Below are 24902 nucleotides of genomic sequence, written 5' to 3'. Positions count from 1 at the left end.
ACAGCTGAGGATGAAGCTAGCAGTTGGGGCCAGAGCAGTTTAGTGCAGGGAGAGCCCCGGCCTGCTCCCTAAGAGAGCGGGGCTGCTAAACAGTCGTCGGTCTCCTGGAGCCCACCCAGCTAACCCTTCCTCCCCCAGCGGGAGGATGTCTCACACTCACCCCCAGTTCGGGACCCTCCCTGCCCGGGAGGGGCACTTGGCCAGGTAGGGCTGAAGCCCGCGCTCCAACCGCGTGTGAGCCTGGCGCTTAGTTGTCCCCCCCCCCGGAAGGTTGGAGGCGGCAGCCCCCACGCAGCGCTCCCAGGTGTGGCTGGGCAGGTTCGCCCCCGCGCCGGGGGACATGCGGGGCAGGTGACAATCAGCATGTGTGTCCCCCACCCCCCTCCTTCCCGCTGAACAGGCAGGGCCATTAAACGGCGGGGCCGCTCAGCCGCCCTCCCCTCCCGCAACGACGGGGGGTGGCTGCTGGACTCCGAGCCAGGGCGCTGGAGATGGAGGCGGTAAGTACTTTCCAGACCCGGTCAGGCAGGCGGCTCTCTCAGCCGCAGCCCCAGCGCTCCGGCTGCGGGACCAGCTGGGTGACTCCGCAGGTGGTGCAGAGATGTGTGCAGCGGAGCCGGGGAGGGCTGGGGTCGAGCCCCATTGCTTACAGAGCTAGGCAGGGGGAAGTGTAAAGTGCCTCCCTCCCCCGGCCTGCAGCCCGAGGCAGGCTGAGGGCGGCCCCTGGCTGTGGGGCAGGGGGTAGGGTGACCAGACAGCCAGTGTGAAAAACCAGGACAGGGAGTGGGGGGTAATAGGCACCTATATAAGACAAAGCCCCAAATATCAGGACAGTCCCTAAAAAATCGGGGCATCTGGTCACCCTAGCTGGGGGCGACGGGGGTGTCATGGGGACTGGAGGGGTTTGCCAGCCGCTTCTGCACCAGCGCCACCACTATCCAGCCCCCTTCAGCGCAGAGGCGCAGGGGGCTTCAGCGAGCCCGCGGAAGCGCCTCCCGGCCCCGCCCCAGCGGGTGTCTGATTGCAACGTGCTGGCGAGGCAGAGCCCGGTGGGGAGCCGAGCCTGCTGCCTGACCCGGTCCCAGCTGCCCCCTCCTGGGACATGCTGCCCCGCCAGGGAGTCCTGGGGAGAGGACTCCGGGGGGCCGCCCCGGGACACTGCAGTGTGGTCCGGCGAGGCTAGGACCCTGCCAGGAACTTTCTGCAGAGCCCCGCGGGGAAGCCTGGACGGGTGGGTGTCCCAGGCTCAGCTGCTCTCCAGTGAGGGAGGCGGCAGAGTCCAATGAGGAAGTTTCAGGGAGCAGGAGGTGAACAACACGGGGGGGGGGGGGGCAGTCACAGCGCTCAGCTGCTCCCCAGGGCGCAGAAACACAACAGTTGAGGCTGCAGTTAAAGCCTTTGGCTTCTGCTGCTGTTGCTGCGACCGGCCTCCGGAGGACTCCCTCTTGGCGACTCGGTGTTTTAAACTTTTGTCCAATAGGCAAGTGTTGTGCAGCAGATCGCTCTCTGAGCAAATGGCACTTCCATGGTGCTTGAATAGCTTGCATTTATCGACGGTAGGAAAGAATGAAAACTAAGGGGAAAATATCTAAACAAGCTGCAAACGTACTGGGGGGATGCCGACTACAAAGGTCTCCTCTTGGAGCTTCTCCAAACCACTGTGTGTGGGGTGGGCTGTGTCCCCTCCCCCTCTGGTACAAACAAAGGGGATGGGGAGGAATCTGTCAGTGAGATCTCTGGTGTGCTGACCACCTCAGGGACCATGGTCCCATACTGCTCTGAGAGGCCACATTTGTGTTGTCTGGCAAAGGCAATACGCTTTATTTAGACTGTGGAACTGTGTTCTCTGTCCCAGAATCATCTCCCGCTAGGGTTGTGAGGAAGAGGGGCACATATGGATGTAGCTCCTTAAAGAATTCACAGGCAGACTGGGGGAATATTACCCTTGGACAATGCAAATATTAGAGGGGCAGATTCCAACGCCAGGGCCCTCACAGAGTAGTTTGTTGGAATTTTTTTGACCTCAGGATCATTGAATTTTCTACTCTTACCCTCTTTGGTTTTTATTGCAAGAGGGCATGATTTGGCCTCTGATGTTTAGACACACATGATGTGGTTAGATAATGGCTAATTGTTAACAGATGCAGAACACTCAGAAACAGACAAATGGAACTTTTCTAGTGCACAAATTGAGAAGAGTTTAAAAATCCTTACAATGCCTTAAAATTTCAACAGTAATTGCTATAGATTTGCCAAAAGTAATAATCCACAGTGATCCTCCACATCATTTTAGTGACTGGCTGCTAGTCAGCTATATCCTCAGGTTAGCCTTGGACACTCAAATTCTAAGAAGTCATTGTCACAGCAAAGGTCTACGTGTTATGAGTTTAATTACTGTATTAAAACATTCCACCTCGCCTTGCTGGGAGTGTCCCCTGCAATTACAGGGAGTCTGGCACCAAGATGAGCTCTCACTTGCTAACAGACTTTCTGATTATATTTATTACTCAGAGATGAATATGACCTTTTCATGTACAAAAGTCTACAAACCAAAAACATGAAAGGCCTCTCTAAAGCAAGTGGATGTAGACATGGAAATGTGCTTTTATCCTTTTTGCTTTATGTCCTAATGTATTTTCTCCTTGAAACCTTGCTGTAACTCTTCTTACAGCCAAAGCAGCACGTGTTAGGCTTCAAAAAGACTGAGAAACTTATCTGTGGAATGGGATGTCCTAATTTCAGAATTTCATTTGATGTTGGCATCTGTTGATCACTTTTCCGATTGCTGTGTAACAGCTTTGAAGGGCAGTTTTGAATTATGCAAAGTTTTTTATTTCATTTATTTATTAACTTCCATCCTCTGGATCTTTTATTGTATTTTCAAGGTATTTTCATAACACTCTGGGTTTATATTTGTTATCACTATTTTTGTGTTTTTCCCTCTCTTTTTTAAAATTGCTGTCATAAAACCATTTTTTTTTAATAACTCTAATTGGAGATGTCAAAACCAAAAAATCCACATGTGCTTGAGTTTTAGGAATGCTACTTTAGTTCTCCAATCAGATTGAGACAGGACCAAGGTGTAGTAGAGGGTTGCAGGATTAGGGCCACATTCTGATCTTGAATCATTGGGTCTAAATTCAGAGAAAATAATTTTAAATCAATGAAGTTAGTCTGGATTTAGGCCTGTGTAGCCAAGATCAGGATCTGGCTCTACAGAGCAAACATAGCAAACCACAGAAGGATGGCCACAAAACATCATTGTTCAGAGTCAAAACCCCAAAAGATTGCTTCTTTGGCGGTGTGCAGAGAATCAGACTCTTAGACAAGTACCTGAAACTGGGGAAGAAGGCCAGGGTTTAACTATGTACAATGTAAGTCACTTGCAGTTTCCTGTGAAGGCCAAACATCCACGCTCTCGTCATGGCTGATGGGTGCTTGGAAATTTGCTACCATGTTTCTATAAAGCATACAAAAAATCCTGTGTTAAAAGAACATTAAGACTATGAAGCTAAGCACTCAAAAGTTAGGAAATGCCAGAATGCCTGTGCTGCCTTCATCCAGCCCCATTGTGCATGTAGATTATGATACAGTCTTTAATTACCTAATCATATATTAGTTTTTTCCAGAGGGCCCAGCTTCATTCAGTGCACATAATGGATAGCATTCACTGAATGGGGAAACCATTTAATATTTATTTTTATCCTCATTCAGTGTGTGGCCTCATGCCTTATTTACTGCACACTATTTAAACTCTCACTGAATACAGTATTATTCATTTTCTCATTGGCTTTTCTAAAACACTCATCGTAGTATCTGAATGCTTTGCAAACATGAACGAATTTAGCCTTGCAACTAGGGTTGCCAACTTTCTACTCTCACAAAACTGAACACCCTTGTCCCGCCCCTCGTCCGATGCCCAGCCCATGACCCGCCCCTTCACGCCATTTCCCACCCCCATCACTTGCTCTCCCAACCCTCACTCAACTTGCTCATTTTCACCTGGCTCTGGCTGTGGGCTCTGGGGTGGGGCCAGAAATGAGGAGTTCAGAGTGCGGGAGGGGGCTCCAGGCTGAGGCAGTGGGTTGGGATGCGAGAGGGGGTGAGGGGTTTGGGATACAGCAGGGGGGGATCTGGGCTGTGGGGTGGAGCCAAGGGGTTTGGAGTATGGGAGGGGGCTACGGGCTGAGGCAGGGGGTTGGAGGAGGTACTGGTTCTGGGCTGGGGGTGCGGGTTCCAGGGTGGGGCCAGAAATGAGGGGTTCAGGGTGCAGGAGGGGGCTCTGGGCTAGGGCAGGGGGTATGAGGGCTCTGGATGAGGGTGCAGGCTCTGGGGTGAGGCTGGGGATGAGGGGTTCAGGATGTGGGAGGGGGCTTCAGACTGGGGCAGGGGTTTGGGATGCAGGGTAGGGTGTGGGCTCCAGCTGGGGTATGGGCTCTGATGTGGGGATGAGGGATTTGGGGTGCAGGAGGGTGCTCCAGTCTGGGACCAAGGGGTTTGGAGTGTGGGAGGGGGCTCTGGGTTGGCGCAGGGGGTTGGGGTGCGAGGATGTGTGAGGGCTCTGGCTGGGGCTGCAGACTCTGGGGTGGGGCTGGGGGTGAGGGTTTTGGGGTGCAGTGGGGTGAGCCAGCGCTTGTGGCTCCAGCCCTCTGGGGCGGGCATCAAGACTCAGGGCTTCTGCCCCCTGCAACAGGGTGAGCCGGCACTTGTGACTCCTGCCCCACGGAGGTGAGAGGGCCCCGTGGGCCAAATGAAATGAACTACGGGGCCAGATCCGGTCAATGGGCTGTAGGTTCCCCACCCCTGCCCTAGGCATAGGAGACGGAGGGGGGACAAATATGCCGGCTACTTCCTGGAAGCCGCACAGTGCGGAGGCTAGGAGGGAACCTGCCAGCCCCCCTGCGCTGCCAACCAGACAGTCAATGGCCCACCGGGATCCTTTTTCGACCGGATGTTCCAGTTGAAAACCAGACACCTGGTCACCCTACTTGCAACCCCCGTATGAGGTATAATGGTATTGTCTCTGTTTTACATCTAAGAGTCTGATAGGATTATGGCTGAAAAATTGAGATGGGCCTGACTTTTTCACAGTACTTAGCATATTTATGGCTCTTTGTACGTTCACACAGCTCTTACTGTGACTGTGACCAGTTGACTGTGAGTGCTCAGCAGTTCTGCAAATCAGTTCCCAGGTGTCTCAAGTTAGGCACTGAGAAAACAAGGAAGCCACAGGGGCCACCTGTGAAAAGATTTATTTAGTGATTTACCCAGCATTACACAGACGCTTTTTGGGAGAGGCAAGGATAGAATCCAAATCTCCAGAGTGACATTCAGTTACCTTAAGCACAAGGCCATCTTTTCTCTTCCCTTGCCTCATTCACTGTACATCTCCTAGTTTCTGCAACAAATGAGGCAAGGTCATACAGGCCATAACTTCACCCAGCACTGTCCATCCCGTGCACTGAATGAAGCAGGGGTCCTATGGAGAAAAAAAACAAAAAGTGTGACCATGTAATCAAAGACTATCATAATACAGGTATAAAAGGAGGCCTAATTAAGGTTGCACAGACAACCTTCATTCTGGCATTTCTTAACTTTGGAGTGCTCAGTATTGCAACTTTAATTTTGTTTAACATAATTTTAATGTTCTTTCCTAAAGTGTGTTTTAACCAAAATGAAAAACCATCTTGACCACCCACGGCTGGGTCATCAGCGAGGTTGGAAACTTAGTTTAGAACCTTATACAGTACAGACCTGTAACTTGGGGTTAGTGGTGGCAGTAGCTGACTATAATTCTATGTATAGATCAGCTATTTGAGGGGGATTAGATATGCATTTTCCTATTCAGTTTCACAGCTATTTGGTAGCAGCAGAGAAGTGTTGGTAGTCAGGAAGACTGGATTCTACCTATGGTTTTCTCTGCCCACCCCACTTCTATTTCCCCCACCTACATATACATATATATATATATATATATACACAGCCTATCCCTGTCCTCCTCTGCTCCTTTCTCCCTTGACCTGCACCCCCTTCAGTCTGCTGCTATCCTCACCTCTCTGCATTCAAGCAAGATGCTTCCTCCTTTTCCTTCACACTGCTTGGATACCAACAGGGGGAGTATTGAGAGCATAGGAGAGAGAGTCTCCCTGCTCTCAGTTCAGTACATGGTGCTAAACTTTCACAGTTGCATGAAATTGGGAGGGGCAGGGAGTCAGACAATTATTTTACAACAGTAGACACTGAGATTTGGAAAATTAAAGCTTTATAACCATTAAAACACAAATTGTCAACATCACATGTCAAAATATACAAAGCAAATATCCTTAAATCAACTAATCATATCGGTTTTTACTATTATTTGGTAGTCCATTTGTAACCAGCCAAATTCAAAGTCTAAATCACTGGATTTTGTCTCTAAATTCTCAGGCAGCATTTTTCTTACTTTGCTTATTTGTAAATTTCAGTTATTATGGGAGGAAATATTTTTGTCTCCAGTTTGTGTGTGTGGACAACGAAATCAACATTTACTGATTAACATTTAATCCTTCCAAGCCTACCTGTAATCCAGGGATTTTGCACATCTGTAGCACCTTCTGCCTAAGAGTGCTCTATAAACAGTGGTGAATTGACCTTTGCAACACCCCTGTGATGTAGGGAAGTATTAGTTGTCTTATCCATAAAATAGGAGATAAGTCATACGAGGTTGAGGGTCTGATTTTTTTTTTCAGTTACTAAGCACTGGCAACTCCAATGGGAGCTATAAGTGTTCTGTGCTTCTGAACACCATGCCCTTATGAGTGACTTGCGTAACACCACACACAGGCTGTGTTAGAGCCTGGAGCAGAACCTACAGCTCCTACATGCAACTCCTATGCCTTAGCCACATGATCTTCCCTGATAGCTAGTGTCTGCGATTTTTAAAATTACATCTGTTATCCTATTTTTCTCTCTCTGGGTCTCAAGTCCCAGGAGCATATGTGACTGTCCTGCACAGGAGAAAACTCATGAAATTTCATACCTGCCTAGCTGAATCTACCCTTTGTATTTTGAATAACGTTATAGGTGGATATTTACATCCTGGAGCATGTAGCTGCAAAAGAAAGTAATGCGATTACATAAATATCTATGAAGTGCATTAGCATAACTCATGTTTTCCTGTGTGCCTTGTCTTATGTAGAATTTAACCTTCAAATACTGTTATGTCAATATTCTTTTCAAAATACAAACTAATGAATACATACATTTATAAAAAAGTTTACACTTTAGGAACAGCTTGTTTAGCAGACACTAAAAGAGTTTAATTTTCTGGCACATTCCTTATTGCTTCACATCACCAAGGCCAGGTCTTATACCATGACTGGAACCAAATGTTACTTCCTAATGAAAAGTAATGCATGATGCATGAAGTGTCAGGCAATTCATCAGGAACAAGGAGGAGATGGCCCTAAGGCGCAAACAGTGTGCTCTTTAGAATATTATAGCTACTTAACCCTTTAGCATGAAATGGAAGATGTGTAAAGAGACAACTTTTTAAAATACGTTTGCCTCTCAAAATATCAACTTGATGCAGAACATGCAATGAAATACAGCTTCTGCAACTTAAAATGTACAATAGCCAGTCAAATGTTAAAAGTTAGTTCTGAATCCACTAGTGTTAGTGTGTGTTGGAGTGGTAGGGGTGGGGGTGATTTAAACAATTGTAATGAATCTCAGCTGAAGTTTTCTTCTTTTTGTAGATGAAATTATATTGAGTGTTTTAGCACAGTCAACGGCATGTTACTGAGATTAAAAATAGTTACAGTAAATATTAAACTTAATTTTTGTGACCAACATTAATTTTTGAGTCCAACACTAATGACTGCCATGTTGCTGAAAGCAAAACTGTTTACACTAAAAGTTTTGAAAGAGTTCTCTCTCTCTCAGTATAACTTCAGTCACAAATGGCAGAAAATTGATATGGGATAATTTATAATCATTTAAAGGGATACTGTCAACTTGAAATCTAGTCAATCTAAGAAGTGAATTAGAAGCAGTTCCATGAAGTACGTTGCTCATGAGTTCCCTTTCCAGTATTGCTGTTTGTACCACATTTTCCTTTGAATTATATTTTTCTCCCTGTTGCTGTAAAAAAGAACCACACAAACTGGGGAGACTAACAAATGAAATGCAGGAGAGACAGTGAAATGAACTAGACAAAGTGCTGTCAAATGCACAAAGTAAACTAAATGAAACAGAGGGACCACTTTTTTCTCTGATACTTAAGTCATCGTAGGTGTTACCTGTATCTGTAGTCACATTTATCTATAATACTAAGTGAAGGAATTTCAGAGGACATTTGATTTTTTTTTAAAGTTGACTCTGCCCTTTTAAGTCAAACAACACACATTAATGTTTATGGTTTCTTGGTTACTGTTTACCTTGTGAATAGCTGCTGTACAATTTAAGATGCAGAATTTATATTTTGTTGGATATTTTGCATTAAGATGCTATTTCAGAAGGAAAATGCTTTTTTTAAAAAGCTCATTCTTTACACAACCTCCATTTCATTCCAGAGTTAAGTAGCAGTCGCAGGCCCTCATTCAACAAAGAACTTAAGCATGTGCATAACTTTAAGCTAATGAAGCTATTCACATGATTAAAGTTATGCATATGCTTAAGAACCTTGGGGCCTGATCCAAAGCCCAGAGAAGTCAATGTGAGTGCTTTCATTGACTTCAAAGGGCACTGGATCAAAAACCTTATTGAAGTGGGGCCCTAAAGAGCTCACTGTTTGGCTTAAGGCCAATTAATGGAAGTTCTGTGTGCACAATGAATGCAGAATTGGATCCCAAATGTAATAATCCTAACGTATTACTCTGGTTTTTTTTATTGTCTTATAGTTGAGTAAACTACATAAACTATGTTTTGGTAATCAAGTCAGACCATGAAATGTAAAAGATGTAACAAACACCCAAGCCTTTGCATTTGTCTAAGGAAAACTTATTCAGGTATTTCATATATTTACATAAAGTTTAAATGACTTAGATTTAATTGTTCATTATCATTATTAGCCCATACCTATTATTTCGGTTAGCTTAGTTGTGCTGAATTAACTTGTGTCAAAACAGTTATTCTTATTTTTTTTTAAAACTACTCTGCTTAGTAAGAATTCAGCATAAGAATGCTACTTCTTCCTGAAGGGGTTAATACCATAAAACAAAGACATCTGGCAGAAGCTGTGGGTGTTGGCTGTGGCAGATCCAGGTCCGTACCAGTCTCTACAAGGGAGCTGTCATGCTTGTTGATTTATCCTTCCCTAATGTCACGGAGTATGGGATGTTGAAACTGTGGCTAGAATGTGAAATACTAAATCATAATCGTCATTTTTTGTGTGTGTCTGGGGAGGCTCATTTTTGGCCTCTGCTCACAACTTGTAAGAATTGGAGGCAATTCCACATATTTACAAAATCTGGTATATAGCACAAAAAGGCTACGGTATTTTGGCTTTCAAAACTGCATATATTAGTGCACAACAGAGAATGATGGCAACAATTTAAATCAAGGCATACACTGATGAGATATTACAATAGACAATATGGAAATACATGGAAAGTAGTTGTAAATGCCATATTAAATGAACTGTATTCTGTGGTGTTGCAGTGGAAACCACATATAACTCTCACAATTTCTACACAGTAAATTAATTTTCCTCCTTCAACACAGTTTGGCTAATTAATTAAGCTTAGCTATAAGCATATTATGTTTGTTGCTTAACATCTTCTTGAAAGCATAACAGGTTTGCATGTAAAATTTATGTGAACCTAAGTTTCTGCATTGTAGATAGCAGAAAATATGCTATGCTAGCTTGCATTAAACTTTGCCTATAAGCCTTAATTTTTGCCCCATTTTCTGTCACTGTGAGGCATACCATAAATGGCTGGTTATGCTACTGAGCAGAAAATGAGTGTCATGATTTTTTATCAATAGATCCATATAATAAGAAACTATCCAGCAAGGTAAACTTAACAATTCATGTTCTTCTGACAGAGTAGATTAAATGACATTTTTTTCTTATATTCAATGAATTGTTTTATTTTTTGGTTTCCCAATAGCTTTAGCTACTTCTCAGGACTAAAATAGTAAAGAAGGCATAGCCCTGGACTATCAAAAGTTTAATGCAAAAGATAATATTTATGTTCTATTCCTACCTAATACACAGTTGCAGCATAATTAGTTTTCTTCTGCTGCTTTCTTAAAGCATGATGGTGATTGTGCACTCACAGTGGTAGAATGAATGTACAGTGATAGAAACTTATAATGCTCACAGAGGTCAATATTATGTGTAACAGCTGCATCTTTCTTCTATGTCATCATACATAAGTTTTACACATTGGGCTGTGTTCTCTCCTGCATGCATTACTTCCATAAGTCTTAATAGATGCCTTGCATGTTAACCAGATGAACATATGCACTTAACTGTAACATTTGGAATCCAATGTCTAAAACGTTGCTTGTTTTATGAATATTTTCCAAATTAAGAAGTAAATAGTGTTTTTCACTTCTGCCAGAATAAATCCAAATTTACACCGGTATAACTGAGATCAGAGTCTGACCTGGAATGAGCAAGTTCCAAATAAGCAGTCTGCTTGAATGTATTCAAATATAAATTAAAGGTCAAACTCTACATCAGTACAAATCAAAGGTACTTGCATTTAAGTTAAGGGTTATTCTATGTTTGGACCAGTGTAACTGGAAGCAGAAATTGGACCTAAGCAACCAATCCTACTTCATTTAACTCTATAGTAAAACTGCTATTGATGTCAACAAGAGCAACAACGGGCTCTAAATCCTTATTTAGGAAAGTATGTAAAATGATTTTTCTAAATATGACTCTTTGAGGTTCCAAATGCTGTGTGTTCACTTATTCCCATATCGAATTTGCTCAGTTCACAAATAAAATTTGTATCCCCATACTTAGTAGACCCACAAACTCAACATGAGCTCTGACAGCCAAACTGGGTTCTTTCCATTTCATGCATCTGTATGAATCAAAGATTCTGCTGGCCAGTTTATACCCTTAGCTACACCTGTGCAACCTGTTGTCCTTAGTGATAACCCTTTTCTACATTTAGAGTGAATGGGATTGCATAGCTATTACTGAGAATATAATCTGAAGACAACAGAATTGCACAGGCATAGCTGTGGCTACATTTTAAGGTAGAACTGCCCTTTAAAACATGGCTGACTGTCTTGTTTCATGAGATACTGTGCATTCTTCTTTCATATGGCAACTTAAAAAGCAACACAAAAGGTTAATGTTCCACTTAGCCATCCACTCTATGGCTTCCAGTGACATAGAATGAATCACTCCAGCTAACCCTCTGGAGAAGGATCTTAGAGGGCAGAGGTTTACTAGATATTCCATGGTTTGGCTATCTTCTTTACACTCACATATCTGGCTGTCCTTCATTTTCTATTTGTGTAATAGGTCATTGCAACACCCTTGTGAAGTTCTGTTGCAATTTGCGTGATCCAGATCTTAAGTGGCATGGTGAAGATGGGTGGTTGGTCTGTGGGATCCGTGATCTTGATCCCTCTGTTTTTCCATAGTCTCCACTTCTTATCTTTTGATTACTGTCTTAAAATTGTCAGAGCTTTGGCCACTAGCCAGATGGGTTTCCTGGACTTACGGCGGCATCTGGGGCGGACTAAGGGGTTGGAGATCTTCATAGACTGACAAGTCTAGGTTCATTATCATGCAGTCGTATTCACATATTATTGCTGCTTCTCTTTGGAGGGATGGTGTTAAGATATGTACAAGGATAGGGAGCCAGATTTTTGGTGTTGACCTCAGTACTCCTGAGACGGTTCTCATAGTAGTGTTTAACTGCCTGTTGACAAGTTGACATAGGTATGAGTTTGTTTCTCTTTTGATGTTTGCCCTCAAAAGGCTATTTTGCTTGAAATCCTTGCTTTTTAGACTGTGGAGCCATCTATCGGTATTCAGCCGCCACGTTGTGGCATCGGTCATGCCAAAGAATGTAACAGCTAGAACCATGTGGATATTGCCATCTTCCTCCCCTCTGAATTGAGGACCACATTTTAATTCTACTTTAGGCAAGGTCAAATAGTTAAGAATCAGCAACTTTCCTAATACTTTTTTTCTTGTGAACCCAATCTTTGTTACAAGTTTCATTCTGAAGATCAACAATGGAATGTTAAGTATGGAAACAAAGAATTTCTCACCCGGAGGTCCTGATTCTTCTCTGCCTTCCACCTTCAATCATCACTTACGCTTACTCATGAGGAAGGAGAAAGTAAAATGCTACTGTTTGATTTGGAAGCATTTTACATCCGCTCTACGGATGTTGGTGACAACACAAGCTGCAAGGCAGTGAAGAATCAGGCACCACATGTTTATTCAGTGTGTTGTCTTTCTGATGCTTACTGCTTTCAAGTCTGAATCACAACATCCAGATTACCAGCTATTCATTTGAATCTGGTTGTTATATTACCTGGGATCATAGTATCTACCCAATCTAATCTTTGTCTCTCCAGGTTCTTGTACTGTGCCCATTGTAGTGGTATCTGAGTAGATACAGTAAAATTGTTTCTAGCAACGATGTTTAGATCCCACAGAATGTCATTTAAGCAACACGCAAATAGTAAGAAGAGAATGTACGGTGTTGTGGACATTCTCTCTCAAAGCCACGTAAGCCAGGACAAGTCAGGACATTTGGAAGTAGCCTAAAGCCAAGGGATATGGCTTGGCTGTATGAGCCCAAAAGTGGAGCTACATAAATTTAGGAAGTTAATGAAGTGTAAAGTGTATAAGCTCTCACAGTGATGTTCCAATAGATAACGTCAGCATAGCCTCTCTGTCTTGGCATGGCTTATCTTTCATAAACACAAAGCCAAGCCAGACACACTAACTTCCCCACCTCTGTTATTCTGTTGCCTCCCCATGTACATACAGGAAAATGGGTTTGGAAGGCATGTACAAGCAGGGTTCTCTTTTGCTTATTCTGGTGCCTTCTCAGTTCTGTATGTGACTGGAAATGCCACACATTACTGTTCTTATGAATTGTGTTGATCAGGCTATGTCCCTTTTTAATATCCAAAGAGTGTTTCCCCTGTAAGTATTGTATGGGCACCTAACAATCCGATTGTGCCCTTCTGCATCACACCTGCCTGCAAAAATGAGATCAGCTTCTCTTGCATTTAAAGAAAGTAGATGTCTTTATTTGGGAGATATGCTGAACCAAGCTCTAAAAGTTATCAAGCAGAAGGTTCATTCTCCTCTTTGTTCTAGAAAGCCTGGGGATGGAGGGATGGTCTTGATTTTTAAGGCCAGATATCTATAGTAAGGGGTCTAGGCACTCATCTAGAATCAGAGGTGTTTGAGGTCGACATTTTACAAATCATTTCTTTCATCCCCCATTTGGTAGAGGTAGAACCACAGAAAGTGCCCCTACCTCAGATATCTTACTATGTGAGGGCATTAGTCTGCTCCATTGAAATTAATGAATGCAGGATCAAGTCATTACTTTAAGAGGAGACACAGCAGCTGAGTGAAACAAACAAAGGAAAGGAGCAAGGGTCAGGTAATAGTAATACACACAGTTGTGCAGACTGCTACTTGCCCTGCTTTCAGGGACAAAGTTTTAATTTGTTAATGGAGACAAATAAGTAGATCAGAAGCACTATTTTACTATCTGGGAATGGTAATGTTAGAATTATTCAGAGCTCAAGACTCTTGTTTGCTATTCTTAGTACAGGAGCATGAATGATTTCCTTCATAGTCAGTCTTTTATTTTCATTGAATCTGATTTTTCAGAGAGTTACGGCCTAGGTTGACTAAAGAAAAAAAGGGACAGATTCTGGGACATGAGGGACACAAGTGTAAACTGGATGCCATTAGACCTATTATGTATTTATATCATAAATAAGATCATCATCTGGCCCAAAGTGTAAAATTTCATAAACTCAATTATATCAGAATAAAATTTCATAAAAAGAAATGTATGTTCATGAATAGAAAATCAACTAGCAAAGAGATCTGTAAACTTATGGTTTCTGAGTTATATCTCCATTGAGATTCTTCATTAATTTCTAATAAACGTTGATATTTGTTTGTACATTCAGAAAATAGCTTTTTTGAATGTAAAATTTATTCAGCTTTTGAAGATGGTTTCAGTCCAAAGTTCTTTATATGTAGACTTAAAACCTGAATTTTAAAAATATTTGGAGGAAAGTGCACCACTTCAAGATTTCAGTGTAAATTGCATTTTTTCAGCACTAAAATAGTTTGTTAAAAAGTTATGTCAAAAAGAGTGATGTTTGGGAGCAAATTTTCCCACTGCCTTCACTGGATCTCAATTATTGTGGGTGCAAATAACCGTGGGTCAAATTTAATATATACAGTTATTTGTTCCCAGACTTTGGTTCACTTAGGCTACTAAATCTCTGTGCCTGGAAATGAGGGGCTGAAACATTTAAGAGGTCTAAATTGAAGGTTCAAATAATTACACTATTATTTGTACCAAGTAGAATGGAGGCCCGTGCAGAAAATCTATATCTTTTAAGGATCTAGGGCCTGGTGATGGGGATGGAGAATGCACCTGGGGGTAAGAAGAGACGTGGTTTAAATGGCAAAAATTGCCCTTGTCCTAAATCTTGTCCACATGCAGTAATGCATATGGAGTATCTGGTTTATTTGTATATGAGAAAATGATCAAACCCTGGTAGAATATCACTCTGGGTCTGATCCAAAACCATTCCGGTCAATGGGATTCTTTCTGTGATTCTTGAAGTCTTTGGATCAAACCTTCTCATAAAAGTTTTCATCACAAATTAAGTCTATTTAACTTTATTTGCTGTGTTGAGCCTTTAAAAAGAGATGAACTGCCTGAGTCACATGATTAATTTTCAATGCCTGAAGTCTTTGCTTTTATAATAATGCTAAAGACAAGTTGTTTTTGTTGTTGTTGTTGATTAGATTAAATCTCTGGGGAAAATACACAGGGAAATGCGATACATAGCCGACTTCAAGTCTTGACACGATTGTCAACCTCTGTACAATTAAAGGTAACACCACTGAGATTTAAATTTGACCTGTCAGTTGGTTGCCACATTGTGCTAATTTTAAAAAAATCTCTGTCCCCTCCTCAAGCTAATTACTACTAATGCTCTGTAGTTTGATGTGAAATTAAGTTTGGGGTAAGATATAGAATTTGATACTTTAACTTAATTAGCTATACTTTTCTTAATAAGAGTGACACAGTTCCTGTTATAGTCCAACATACTTGGGTGAATTAGTACTTTTTAATCACAAAATACAGGCTTTGGGGAACCCCAGTGATCCAATACATTCTTGACTGTTGTGATAAGGGTTAGATTGTGAACCCCTTACTCACATTGGTGAACATTTACTCCCTGCAGTAGTCCCATTAAAGTTCAAGGGAACTATTTCTGTGAGTAATTGCTCAGCAGTCTGTCCCTAAAGAACCACTGCTACCTTTTGCAAGAGTAAGGGATATTGGCTTCAGTTCTCTGGCCAAATTCTGCTCAAGCAATTACATTCTGTCTACCTACATCTCGCTGTAGTTTAAGTTGATTATTACCTTCTTTGCTCTCTGCCCTCAGATGTTGTGTAGGGGTGCTGTCAGCTGTTAAATAGATATCACTCTCCATCCAAACTTCAGTTGCATTTCACTGAAGAGTGAAGTGATTTCTATAGATCTCTTTCCTCACTTACCTTGCAGGGGTGCTGCAGCTTAATTAATTGGCTGCAAAGGATTTCGGGTCAGAGGAGAGGTATTAGAGGTACAAAGAGTTATTTACTTATAAATGAATAGATGCTTAAATTATTCAAACAGTCTGGCTAATATACAGGGCTTGTATATTATCGTATAACAAATGCACTGTACAGATGAAATCACCTAGCCTTTCCCTCCATTTTCAATTTACAGCAATAATAATTCTCAGGAAAAGCCTTTGCGGAGTTTAAGAACCAGCTAGGGTAAACGGACCTCAAACGGTCCTCCTAACTAGTCATTTGTTTTCAGGGAAGGACTTGGGCTTTGATTGTTATTCCTAAAATGGCCAAGTGCAGCCTGGTCTCAAATGCCAGTAAAAGCTGGACAATACACAACCACATTCTTTTCTTTTTGAACGGCACCATACACTGGACCCACTCTTTGTTTGTGTGTGTGTGTGGTTACAATGGGTCAGATTCTGCACTCCGATTTACACCAGTATAAATGAATGAAGATTCTGACCAAGTATCTTTGTATGTCTCAACTCATTATCTAGTTTGGGTGCATCTTAAAACGTGAAAAGGTGGATCAGGCATCTTTGCTTTAGAAAATCAGTAAGAAAAAATTTACTTATAGATGTGGGGGCTGCTTTAAATTATGCCATCTGCTGTGATCTCACAGAAACCACTGTGCCAACCAGATATCAGGCAAAATGCCAGGAACTCCACCCCGGAATGCTTTCTACACAGCTGGATGTGGAAAAGAGCAGGTAGCGCAGAGCTGGCTATATGCCATCCCCGCTTCCCTCTCTGATGCGGAAAGTTGCAGAGTAGGGCTGAAAATCTGTTTATGATCCCTATAAAAAGGGTTTTGGACTATTTTTGTCAATTTGTTTCATGATAATATTTATATTTAACAATTTATTGCATTTTTAAAATGTAAAGTAAGTCATTTCTAAGTGTAATCATTTATTTGATTGTATTGCCTTTGAAAACATGTTTACAATGAGTGCATATAGAATGTGTCAAAACACAGTACTAATCGCAGATACACATTAATACTCCTCAGGCTTGTAGCTTAACATTATCATCAATTCTGTATTCAAAATCAAATTTGGTACTTGATCTGCGCTTCTAGGTGCACAACATACAGCAGTAATACGTGGCAAGAGAAGGAAATGACTGCTGTGTTCTCCTGCTTGCTGTCACCAGCAGCATTATCCCTAATTCTGTTAAGAGTGAGCACCATGGAGAGGGTGGGCGGGGGAGACAAAAATCCTGCAGATCCCTGAGGCTGCCTCATTATCAAACACACTGAACAAGGACTAAGGGGGTGGGTGTGAACCTTCTGGCCACCCCTGAAAGCACCGGAGGGAAGTTACTGATCAATCAGGCCTCGCTGTGAGAAAATAGGAAGTAGTAGGAGCCAAAAACTGCTGTAGATAAGGGGCCATATGTAACATATTCCTATATAGTATGATGGGCACATATAAAGCCTTTCCTCTAGTACAGTCTTTTTACTGATGTCTGTATTCTGTTTTTACTTCCCAAGTGGTCTATGGCTGCAAATCTGATTTGTATCTGCAAATCAAGATGTAAGCTGTTAGTCTCTTATTTGCAGTAACAAGGTTTTATACATGTCCGATTGGGGCATATTATGATTAACTTCAATGGGCAGGATCAGGCCCTACAGTTTAATTAAGGCTCATTACTATCAAGTTCCTGCATTGCCATATAAACAAATTGTTTACAAAATAATGCTGACTATAATTTTCTGAGTTTTCTACCAATCTTTGTTCCTTTTGTGTTGTGTGAAACTCATGACACTCAGAAACAGCTAGGCCCACAGCCAGGTAGATTTCTAACTAATTTAGCAAGTAAGGACAGGTTTTTTGACTTCCCCAACCCTATAGCAACCACAGTCCCAACTCTCCCATTTATTGGAGCACCTTTAGCGCTACATATTTCTAATTATCCTACAGTTTGGTTTCAGTCTCCTCTACCAGGAAAATTCTGCCTTTGGGTTCTGTCAGCAGTTTACACAATAAGATGTGCTGGATATGGAGTATCTTTTTGAAGTGTACGACCAGTACTGCCCTCAATAGATTTTTATTGTACTTATCTATCACCATTTGTCACTCATCATCCTGAGCTGAGATGCATGCTTCCCACTTCCAAACCTCACTTCCTCTGTATAGCTGGTACACTCAATAACCCAGTGCTTAACCATCTCTGCTGCCTTTGTTGGAATGTCAGCTGCTCAGTAAGTACATCAAGGTGTCCATTTGAAATTCATTCCAGAAGCAACATCTCTGAGGCATGAACAATCAGTACCCTCCCTCTTTACCTCACTCCATCGTTCCCAATCTTGCAGTTATATTCTTTTCATTTTAATTCGCATATCCTGCCTGGAAATCTGTTTGAGAATTTCTGCCTGCTTCCTGTACTACAGGAAAGTTGCCTATATGTGTCTCAGAACCAGTGCCAGCATTTTCTTCTTGCTTCCTAGCAACTTCCAGAGTGGCATAAACATGTGTGCTGGAACGTGAACTTCAGTGTGTGCCAATGCCACAGGAATGAGGAACTGCGTGTACTGCATTGATGGGTCCACTTCAGAGTGAACAGACATCCACATCACCAAAGCACAAGCATGCTTGGTAATTTCAGTAGAGATTTTCTCTGGGTAACTTGTGGATTTGGTTCTCCTATACTACCAATCTTGCCCTCCTAGACTGCCAACCTTGCCTTTTATTGCTTTGGTGGGCTCTGTCCACCAATTCTAATGATCAGACAGACTTGCACTTGTAAAAAGGAGTAAATTCAAAAGTTTTATGCTTTAACACAAAAAACAACCAACAAAAATCACACATTTTCTACAGCTGAATTTCTCCATAGTTCTGTGGCAAGAAATCAACAAGCAGCCTTCTCTGCACTGAAGATTTAAAACTATAAAACATTTTTAAATGTTTCATTTCTAGAAGCACAAAACTCAATCAGAGTCTAACATAAGAAATGGCCCATTCGTTTTCTTTTAAAATCTTGGGTATATGTTTGTTCCCTAGCTGAGAACTTCTATAAGACATTTCAGCCTGCGGCAAGTTTTTTTTATAAACACTGAACAATAGGACTTATGATTGAAGTGACAGCACACCTTTAATTGTAACACCACTGGCCCACCCCTGTAATCAAAAGCACGTTTGCTGCAGTTTTTAAGACTAAAAAGGTTGATATCTAAAAATTGATATCTCCTGTGCTAAGCAGTGACTTTTATGCTTTCTGATGGTTTCTCAACTTAAAATGTTTTCCTATTCAAATGTGTAAAGAATAACCCTAGCCCTAAAAAATATTATTTGAGTAGGATGAGCTATCTTCTCAGCTGGAGTAGGTCACCATAATATGGACTTCAGTGCAGCTATGTTGATTTGCATAAAAGCATGATGACTTTAAGGAGCAGCTACAGTTTGCAGTGCACAGGAAACTGGGGTTCTCCAAAAGATAATTTATGTTGATTTCTGTAACTTATTTGATTGAGTGCCACATAAGTGAACAATATTGAGTGTGGCTGAAATTCACAAATCCCACTTAATCCCTATTTTGAGTGCTTAGCTGGGCCTTTAAGAACTGCCTAGGCCTTGTACTGTCCCTCAGCATATGGGTGTGCAGAGGCCCAGTTCAGCTTACATGAACTATCCTAATGGGCAAAGCAAGACAGCTCCCATAACGACATTTGATTGTCAGGCAAAGGTCCATTCTCTCTAAGGTAAAGTATCTAGTCCTGGGAAACTGAAATTGGTGACTTGAGAATTTGAGACCCTGATCCTGCATTGGAATCCACTAAATATTGTGCTCTATCTGTTTCATAATACTCTGTGTGAGAGCACCCAGTAGCATGGAAACTGCCAACAGCTGAGAGCAATTACTGCCATGCCTCTCTGAGACAGGTCTCAGGCCCGAATGTGGCTAGCTGGGCAGAATGTGGCTAGTTGGGGGACAGTAGTGCATTGTAGATTTACTCCCAAGCTTGCTGCACACTAACTTTGTGTCTAGGTAAGCCCTCTCAATGTGGGTTAAGATAATCTGGAATAAGGCATTTTTATTCGAAAATAAGAAGTCCACACAGGAAGTTATTCTGGAATAACTATTCCAGAATAACTCCCAGTGTAGACAAGCCCTTAGCTACCTGAAATTTTCTCTCATGATGTAACGTCTTTCTGAGATTGACAACAGCCACATAACCTAACAAGCAAAACACAAAATACCTAGAATTGGCTCAGGTGCAACCTGGTGATCAAAGATTGTTACCATTGATGGCTGTTTGGTGAGCTATGTGAAATGGGCTGACTTTCTCAGTACAGTTCTCTGAGGTCATGCTCGTGACACAGAACACAACATACTGTTGGCAGTCTGAGAAGAAAAACTAAGGATTGAACGGGCATGGAAACTGAACAGTAGTGCTGCCCTCACAAAGGTTTCTTCTCATCAAGATCGAGATCCGCAAGTGTGGGGAGAAACTTGTATTGCGTATACTATTGTCTGTGCTGTACCTGGTGTGTGGATTGATAGCTATCTTGCCTCTAAAGGGATGTCAATCTGGCACACTTCACAAGCATTAAATTCCCTTTAAAATGTAAATAGATGAGTCTGAAATAATAACATGCCTGGCACTAAAGTCACGCTTACTTGTTTGGAAAACTTCTACTAGATAACTGTTAATTTATTATTATGCTGCTTAATGTTCCTTGGTAGCTATTGGTCTACTGTCAGTTCTGTCCCCCAGAATTAATAGTATCATACTGCCCATGTGGTCACTGTGCAAGCTGTTTAAAATCACTTGTTTTTGCAGAAGACTGTAATGTCTCATCTCCCTTTAAGAGTAGGTTTAAAAAAAAAAGTAAATATATCCATAAACATTTCAGTCTGCATCATTTCTAGGAGCAGTACTCAGTGGTGTTCTCTGATTCTTGGACTAACTTTTGGTAACCATGTAACATCATGAGTAATAATCTGTTGTTAACATACTGTCCATCAAAAATGTTTACTCTTAGAGTGACAGTTAACACATCTGGACTATGTACGGTGTTTGATCTGAAATACCAGATGCCGTCTACTAGTAACAATGACAAAACCATGCTCTGCCTGAGAGCAGTTCAAAGCAAAAAAAAAAAAAAAATCTAAGGACCATTCTGATACTCAGTTAGACTTTTTTTTTTAAGTAAACTGCGTTTGAAAGCAACAATAGTCTCTAGTGATGTGCTTCCCTAGCAGTTATTTTAATGCCCAACTTTAAAGCAATACTGAGAATATTTCAAAGTTAAGCCAGGAAAATTATTCTTCTGAAGGATCTACATTGTATTTTTGTACTGGAGGTGGCATTATTTAGTGCATATAGTGTTTATCTTTACAGCGTAGAAAATTAAATATAGTATATGTTCAGTTAATATTGGCAGAGAGGTTGGGTAGAAGGATGGTCCATTTTTAATTCAGAGTAACTCTGGTGGCATCTGTGCAGTGTATCGGTGTAAATCTAGCATAACCGATGGCCTGATCATATCTTTCTGATCCGAGCAAGGACCCTCTGTGAGTGGATCACATCCTCCCAATATGTAAAGGAGACTCTGTCTCCTCCATGGCAAATATCACCTCACTCACCTCCCATGGACCTCACAGAGGGTGTTCTGTGGGCCCACACAATAGGGAAAGGAACTAGACCTGTAAAAGACACCATTTCTCCTCCACACACACCTTGTCTTTGGAGATCAAGAAGGAAAGATAATTTAGCCCCCAACCTGTATTATCCAGTGGGCCCCTTCACAATGGAGATCCTCCCTTTAAGTGCAATTCCTGGGGCAGCCACTAATGGTAGAGTCCCTGATAGCAAGGCTCCAATGGAGTTGCATTCCAGGTGGATGTAGGGATTACCAGATGCACAGAGCTCCGTGTGGATGACTATGATGTGCTGCTAATGCTTGTGGGTCTGCAGAGTTTGTGGGCCATCTCCTGTGAGCTGTTCTGTGGTTGGGGCAAACATCATTTCCTCACCCCCACACTTGCTCCCAACCAAACAGGGTAAATCTGTGAGGAAAAAACTATGGATTTCCTCCCCTTCATCCACTGCCGGTGACTTTTCTAGCAGGAGGTGATGGTCAGGCCTAGAGCAGGAACAGGATTTAGGCCCCCATCCAGAGTACCCTGGTCCAATAGCTGGATGTTTACCCTTTTAACTTCAATTCAACAAAACACTAGGTTATAAAATGTGAAATCTTTAACAGCAAAATGTGATGTCCATAGAAACAATCTTGAAATTTCAGATTAAAATGCCCAATAAATTGTTGCCCAGGGACTTTTTTTCCCTCCCCACTCATTTAAAAAAAACACAACTATAGACACTTCAAGCTGAGAGTTTATGTAACTAATCCCTTACAGAGCCTAATGGTTGTAACCATGGCTTTATGACTCATAGTTGCCATGGCTATTTCATTTTTCTATTAATGTTTCCATCTCTAGTTGACCTATTCATCTTTGGCTACAAAAGTGCCATAATTTCCACACACAATATATAGATTCTCCCTCTAAGGAAGATCCTACACTCCCAGTCTTTGAAGTGTGGTCATATGAGTGAGAAAGATATAAGAAGGGGATAAGTTCAAAGATCACCTGAGTGAAGACATTTACGCAGTCTACGAGGTCAGCTTTAGCAAATGTGCCACGTAATGAATTCTGTGTGCATTGGAATAGTGTCGATGATGCATACATTTCTTGTTTAAAGTGCTGAGCGTCTAGAATAGTGCTGGATGTTCATTGTGCCTGGTGCTAAAAGGCAAGAAAGAGTACCCTCACATGCCCCATGAAAAATGATCAAATAGATACTGCATGAATGAAAAATGTGTAAGAAGGTGTGTTGTAAGACAAGAAAAGAAATTACATGATGCTGTTTTGTTCTTGAGTCCACACTGAATGATCATCCAGGTTGGACAAACACCTGTCAGGGAGGTCTAGGTTTACTTGGTCCTGTCTCAGTGCAAGGGATTGGACTCAATGACCACTCGAGGGTCCCTTGCAGCCCTATGTTTCCATGATTCTCTCCTCTTCCCTAGAAGAACTCCACCTTTAGACAAAAATAATCATCCAAAAGATATTTAATTAATAGATTTGTATGTTTGTCCTTTGAAAGCATGAATCTTTGGGAGCCATAAAGTGGGTTGTTGTTGTAATTATTTGGGGGTAGGGGGCACGTAAAGTTGCAGGGATTTTTTTAATTGGATCTCTTATCTATTTTAGGTTTGTTGACAGCATAAGGTGGCTATATAAGGTAGAAAGAAGGACCCAAAGAGAAAAAAATACTAATCTTAAAAGCAATTCTGGCATGACTTTTTTGTGTTTAAAAAAAGCACCATTTCAGAATTAGTATTGAACTAAAACTGTGCAGTAATTAAAGACTGCAAACAGAAGTAATTTGCATAGGTTCTCCTGAAAACAGCTGGAGTAAGCCCCCGAGTTGTAAATAGAGGCCATTGCAAAACTGTGGGCCTAACTGAATTCCTCAGAGGTATAATTTGCTCGCTTTCCCTGAATACAGCTGTAGTCCCTGGGACTGTTCTCTCAATCCTGGGATCACAACCAGGTGTCAGGGTTTATGGCAACCCTGCCCTTCCCTGATTGTTGTAAAAGATCTGAGACCCACTGCACCGGGACATAGTTTTGTGGTCTTATTGACCCACTAGAGGATTTGGGGTGGTACATACTGGAGGAAGCGTCGTTACATTACTGAGTGTAGCCATGGCCATTCCTGTATGCTCTCCTCCATGCATTCTGCCTACTCTTTGTTCTCTGGAGGCAGCACATCTCCAGGAATTACAGTGTCTCTTCATGCAATCGCTTACACAGTGTGACTTTAAAACTACAGTCTGGCCCTATATCTTCTTTCTAGTTTCAGAAAGCAGATATTTATGGGGAAGGAGAGAATATTGCAAATCTTATGAGCCTGAATCTCTACTGCCTGGCACCTTCTGTAGTCATTTACAGGACATGTGCAAACTGAGTAAGAAGCAATGCCATTCTGTTTTCATAAAGTCTTATGCTCACTGTGCACAGGTAGTAATGATAGACCTACTGTAGAGCAATGGAGAAACAGGCCTATGATCTTGCTTCTTTTTCCTGCATAAAAATAACTCCCTCCATTTTGTAAAAGGGAATGATTGGGTTCAGACTAGCTGAACTTCATGCTAATTAATATAATATACCTGATAAATATAGCTGATGGTTAGAAACGGCATTGGGAGAGTTACTATTACAGTGTGTACCTGGATGCTGAGCTAACAAGAGTCACCTTTTTGGTGGCTTTATTTGATTTATATATAAAAATATAGTAACTTTTTATACTAAACTAGACTGTCACAGCTTGTTGTTTCACAGTCTTTGCTGTGGCTGGAACCTGCACATGGTCTGGCGTCTGTCACCTATGCAATCTCATTTCAAGCAAATTTAACATCAAGATATGCCAAGTGTGGCCAGCCACATTTGACACCAGCATTTGCTGACTGGATCTGATAGGTCATTCAGCAGTGTACCAGTGTTGTAAGAGGGTCTGCCACTTCTTGAGCATCCCCTTGTGGTCAGCTGTGCCCTTCTAGCAAAAGGCCTTCTTAAACACCACACAGCCTTTCCTTGTCTATTGGCCACCCCTTCTCACGGGTCCAAGTTTATTCACATAAATAAAGCTCCAAAATAAAACTAAGTACCAAAACAGTCCATCAGTTTTACCCTCTTCTCAGGTCACTCCCCGCCTGTAGTCTCAGCAGGGAAACCTTTAATTCTAGGTCTTTCTGCTGGTCCCTGTGCACTCTCAGCAGTCTCCAGTTCAACCTATTCCAAGGTGTTCCTGCTTGGAGCTTTTCCTGCTTTGGCAGGCTAATCCCACATGACCCTACCAGTCTGGACTCTTTTCAGAGTAACAGCCGTGTTAGTCTGTATTCGTAAAAAGAAAAGGAGTACTTGTGGCACCTTAGAGACTAACCAGTTTATTTGAGCATGAGCTTTCGTGAGCTACAGCTCACGAAAGCTCATGCTCAAATAAACTGGTTAGTCTCTAAGGTGCCACAAGTACTCCTTTTCTTTTTTGTCTGGACTCTGTGGTTTCCAGACCCCCTGGTAACAGGGTCTTCCTTCC

The 24902-nt window shown here is 41.9% G+C and overlaps 1 protein-coding gene across 1 annotated transcript in view; it reads left to right on the top strand.

Moving 5' to 3' along the window:
* The first annotated feature begins 381 nt into the window (after positions 1-381).
* BNC1 (basonuclin 1) overlaps positions 382-24902 on the top strand; it is a 100587-nt gene continuing 76066 nt past the window's right edge. Inside the window, exon 1 of the mRNA XM_037911232.2 lies at positions 382-500. Coding sequence (XP_037767160.1) covers positions 492-500 — 9 coding nt within the window. The 5' untranslated portion in view covers positions 382-491. The remainder of the gene's footprint in view (positions 501-24902) is intronic.

This window comes from Chelonia mydas, chromosome 10 (genome assembly GCF_015237465.2).
Source record: "Chelonia mydas isolate rCheMyd1 chromosome 10, rCheMyd1.pri.v2, whole genome shotgun sequence".
NCBI lineage: Eukaryota > Metazoa > Chordata > Testudines > Cheloniidae > Chelonia > Chelonia mydas.
Note: the sequence above shows the minus strand (reverse complement) of the source record. Positions and strands in the feature narration are given on the sequence as shown.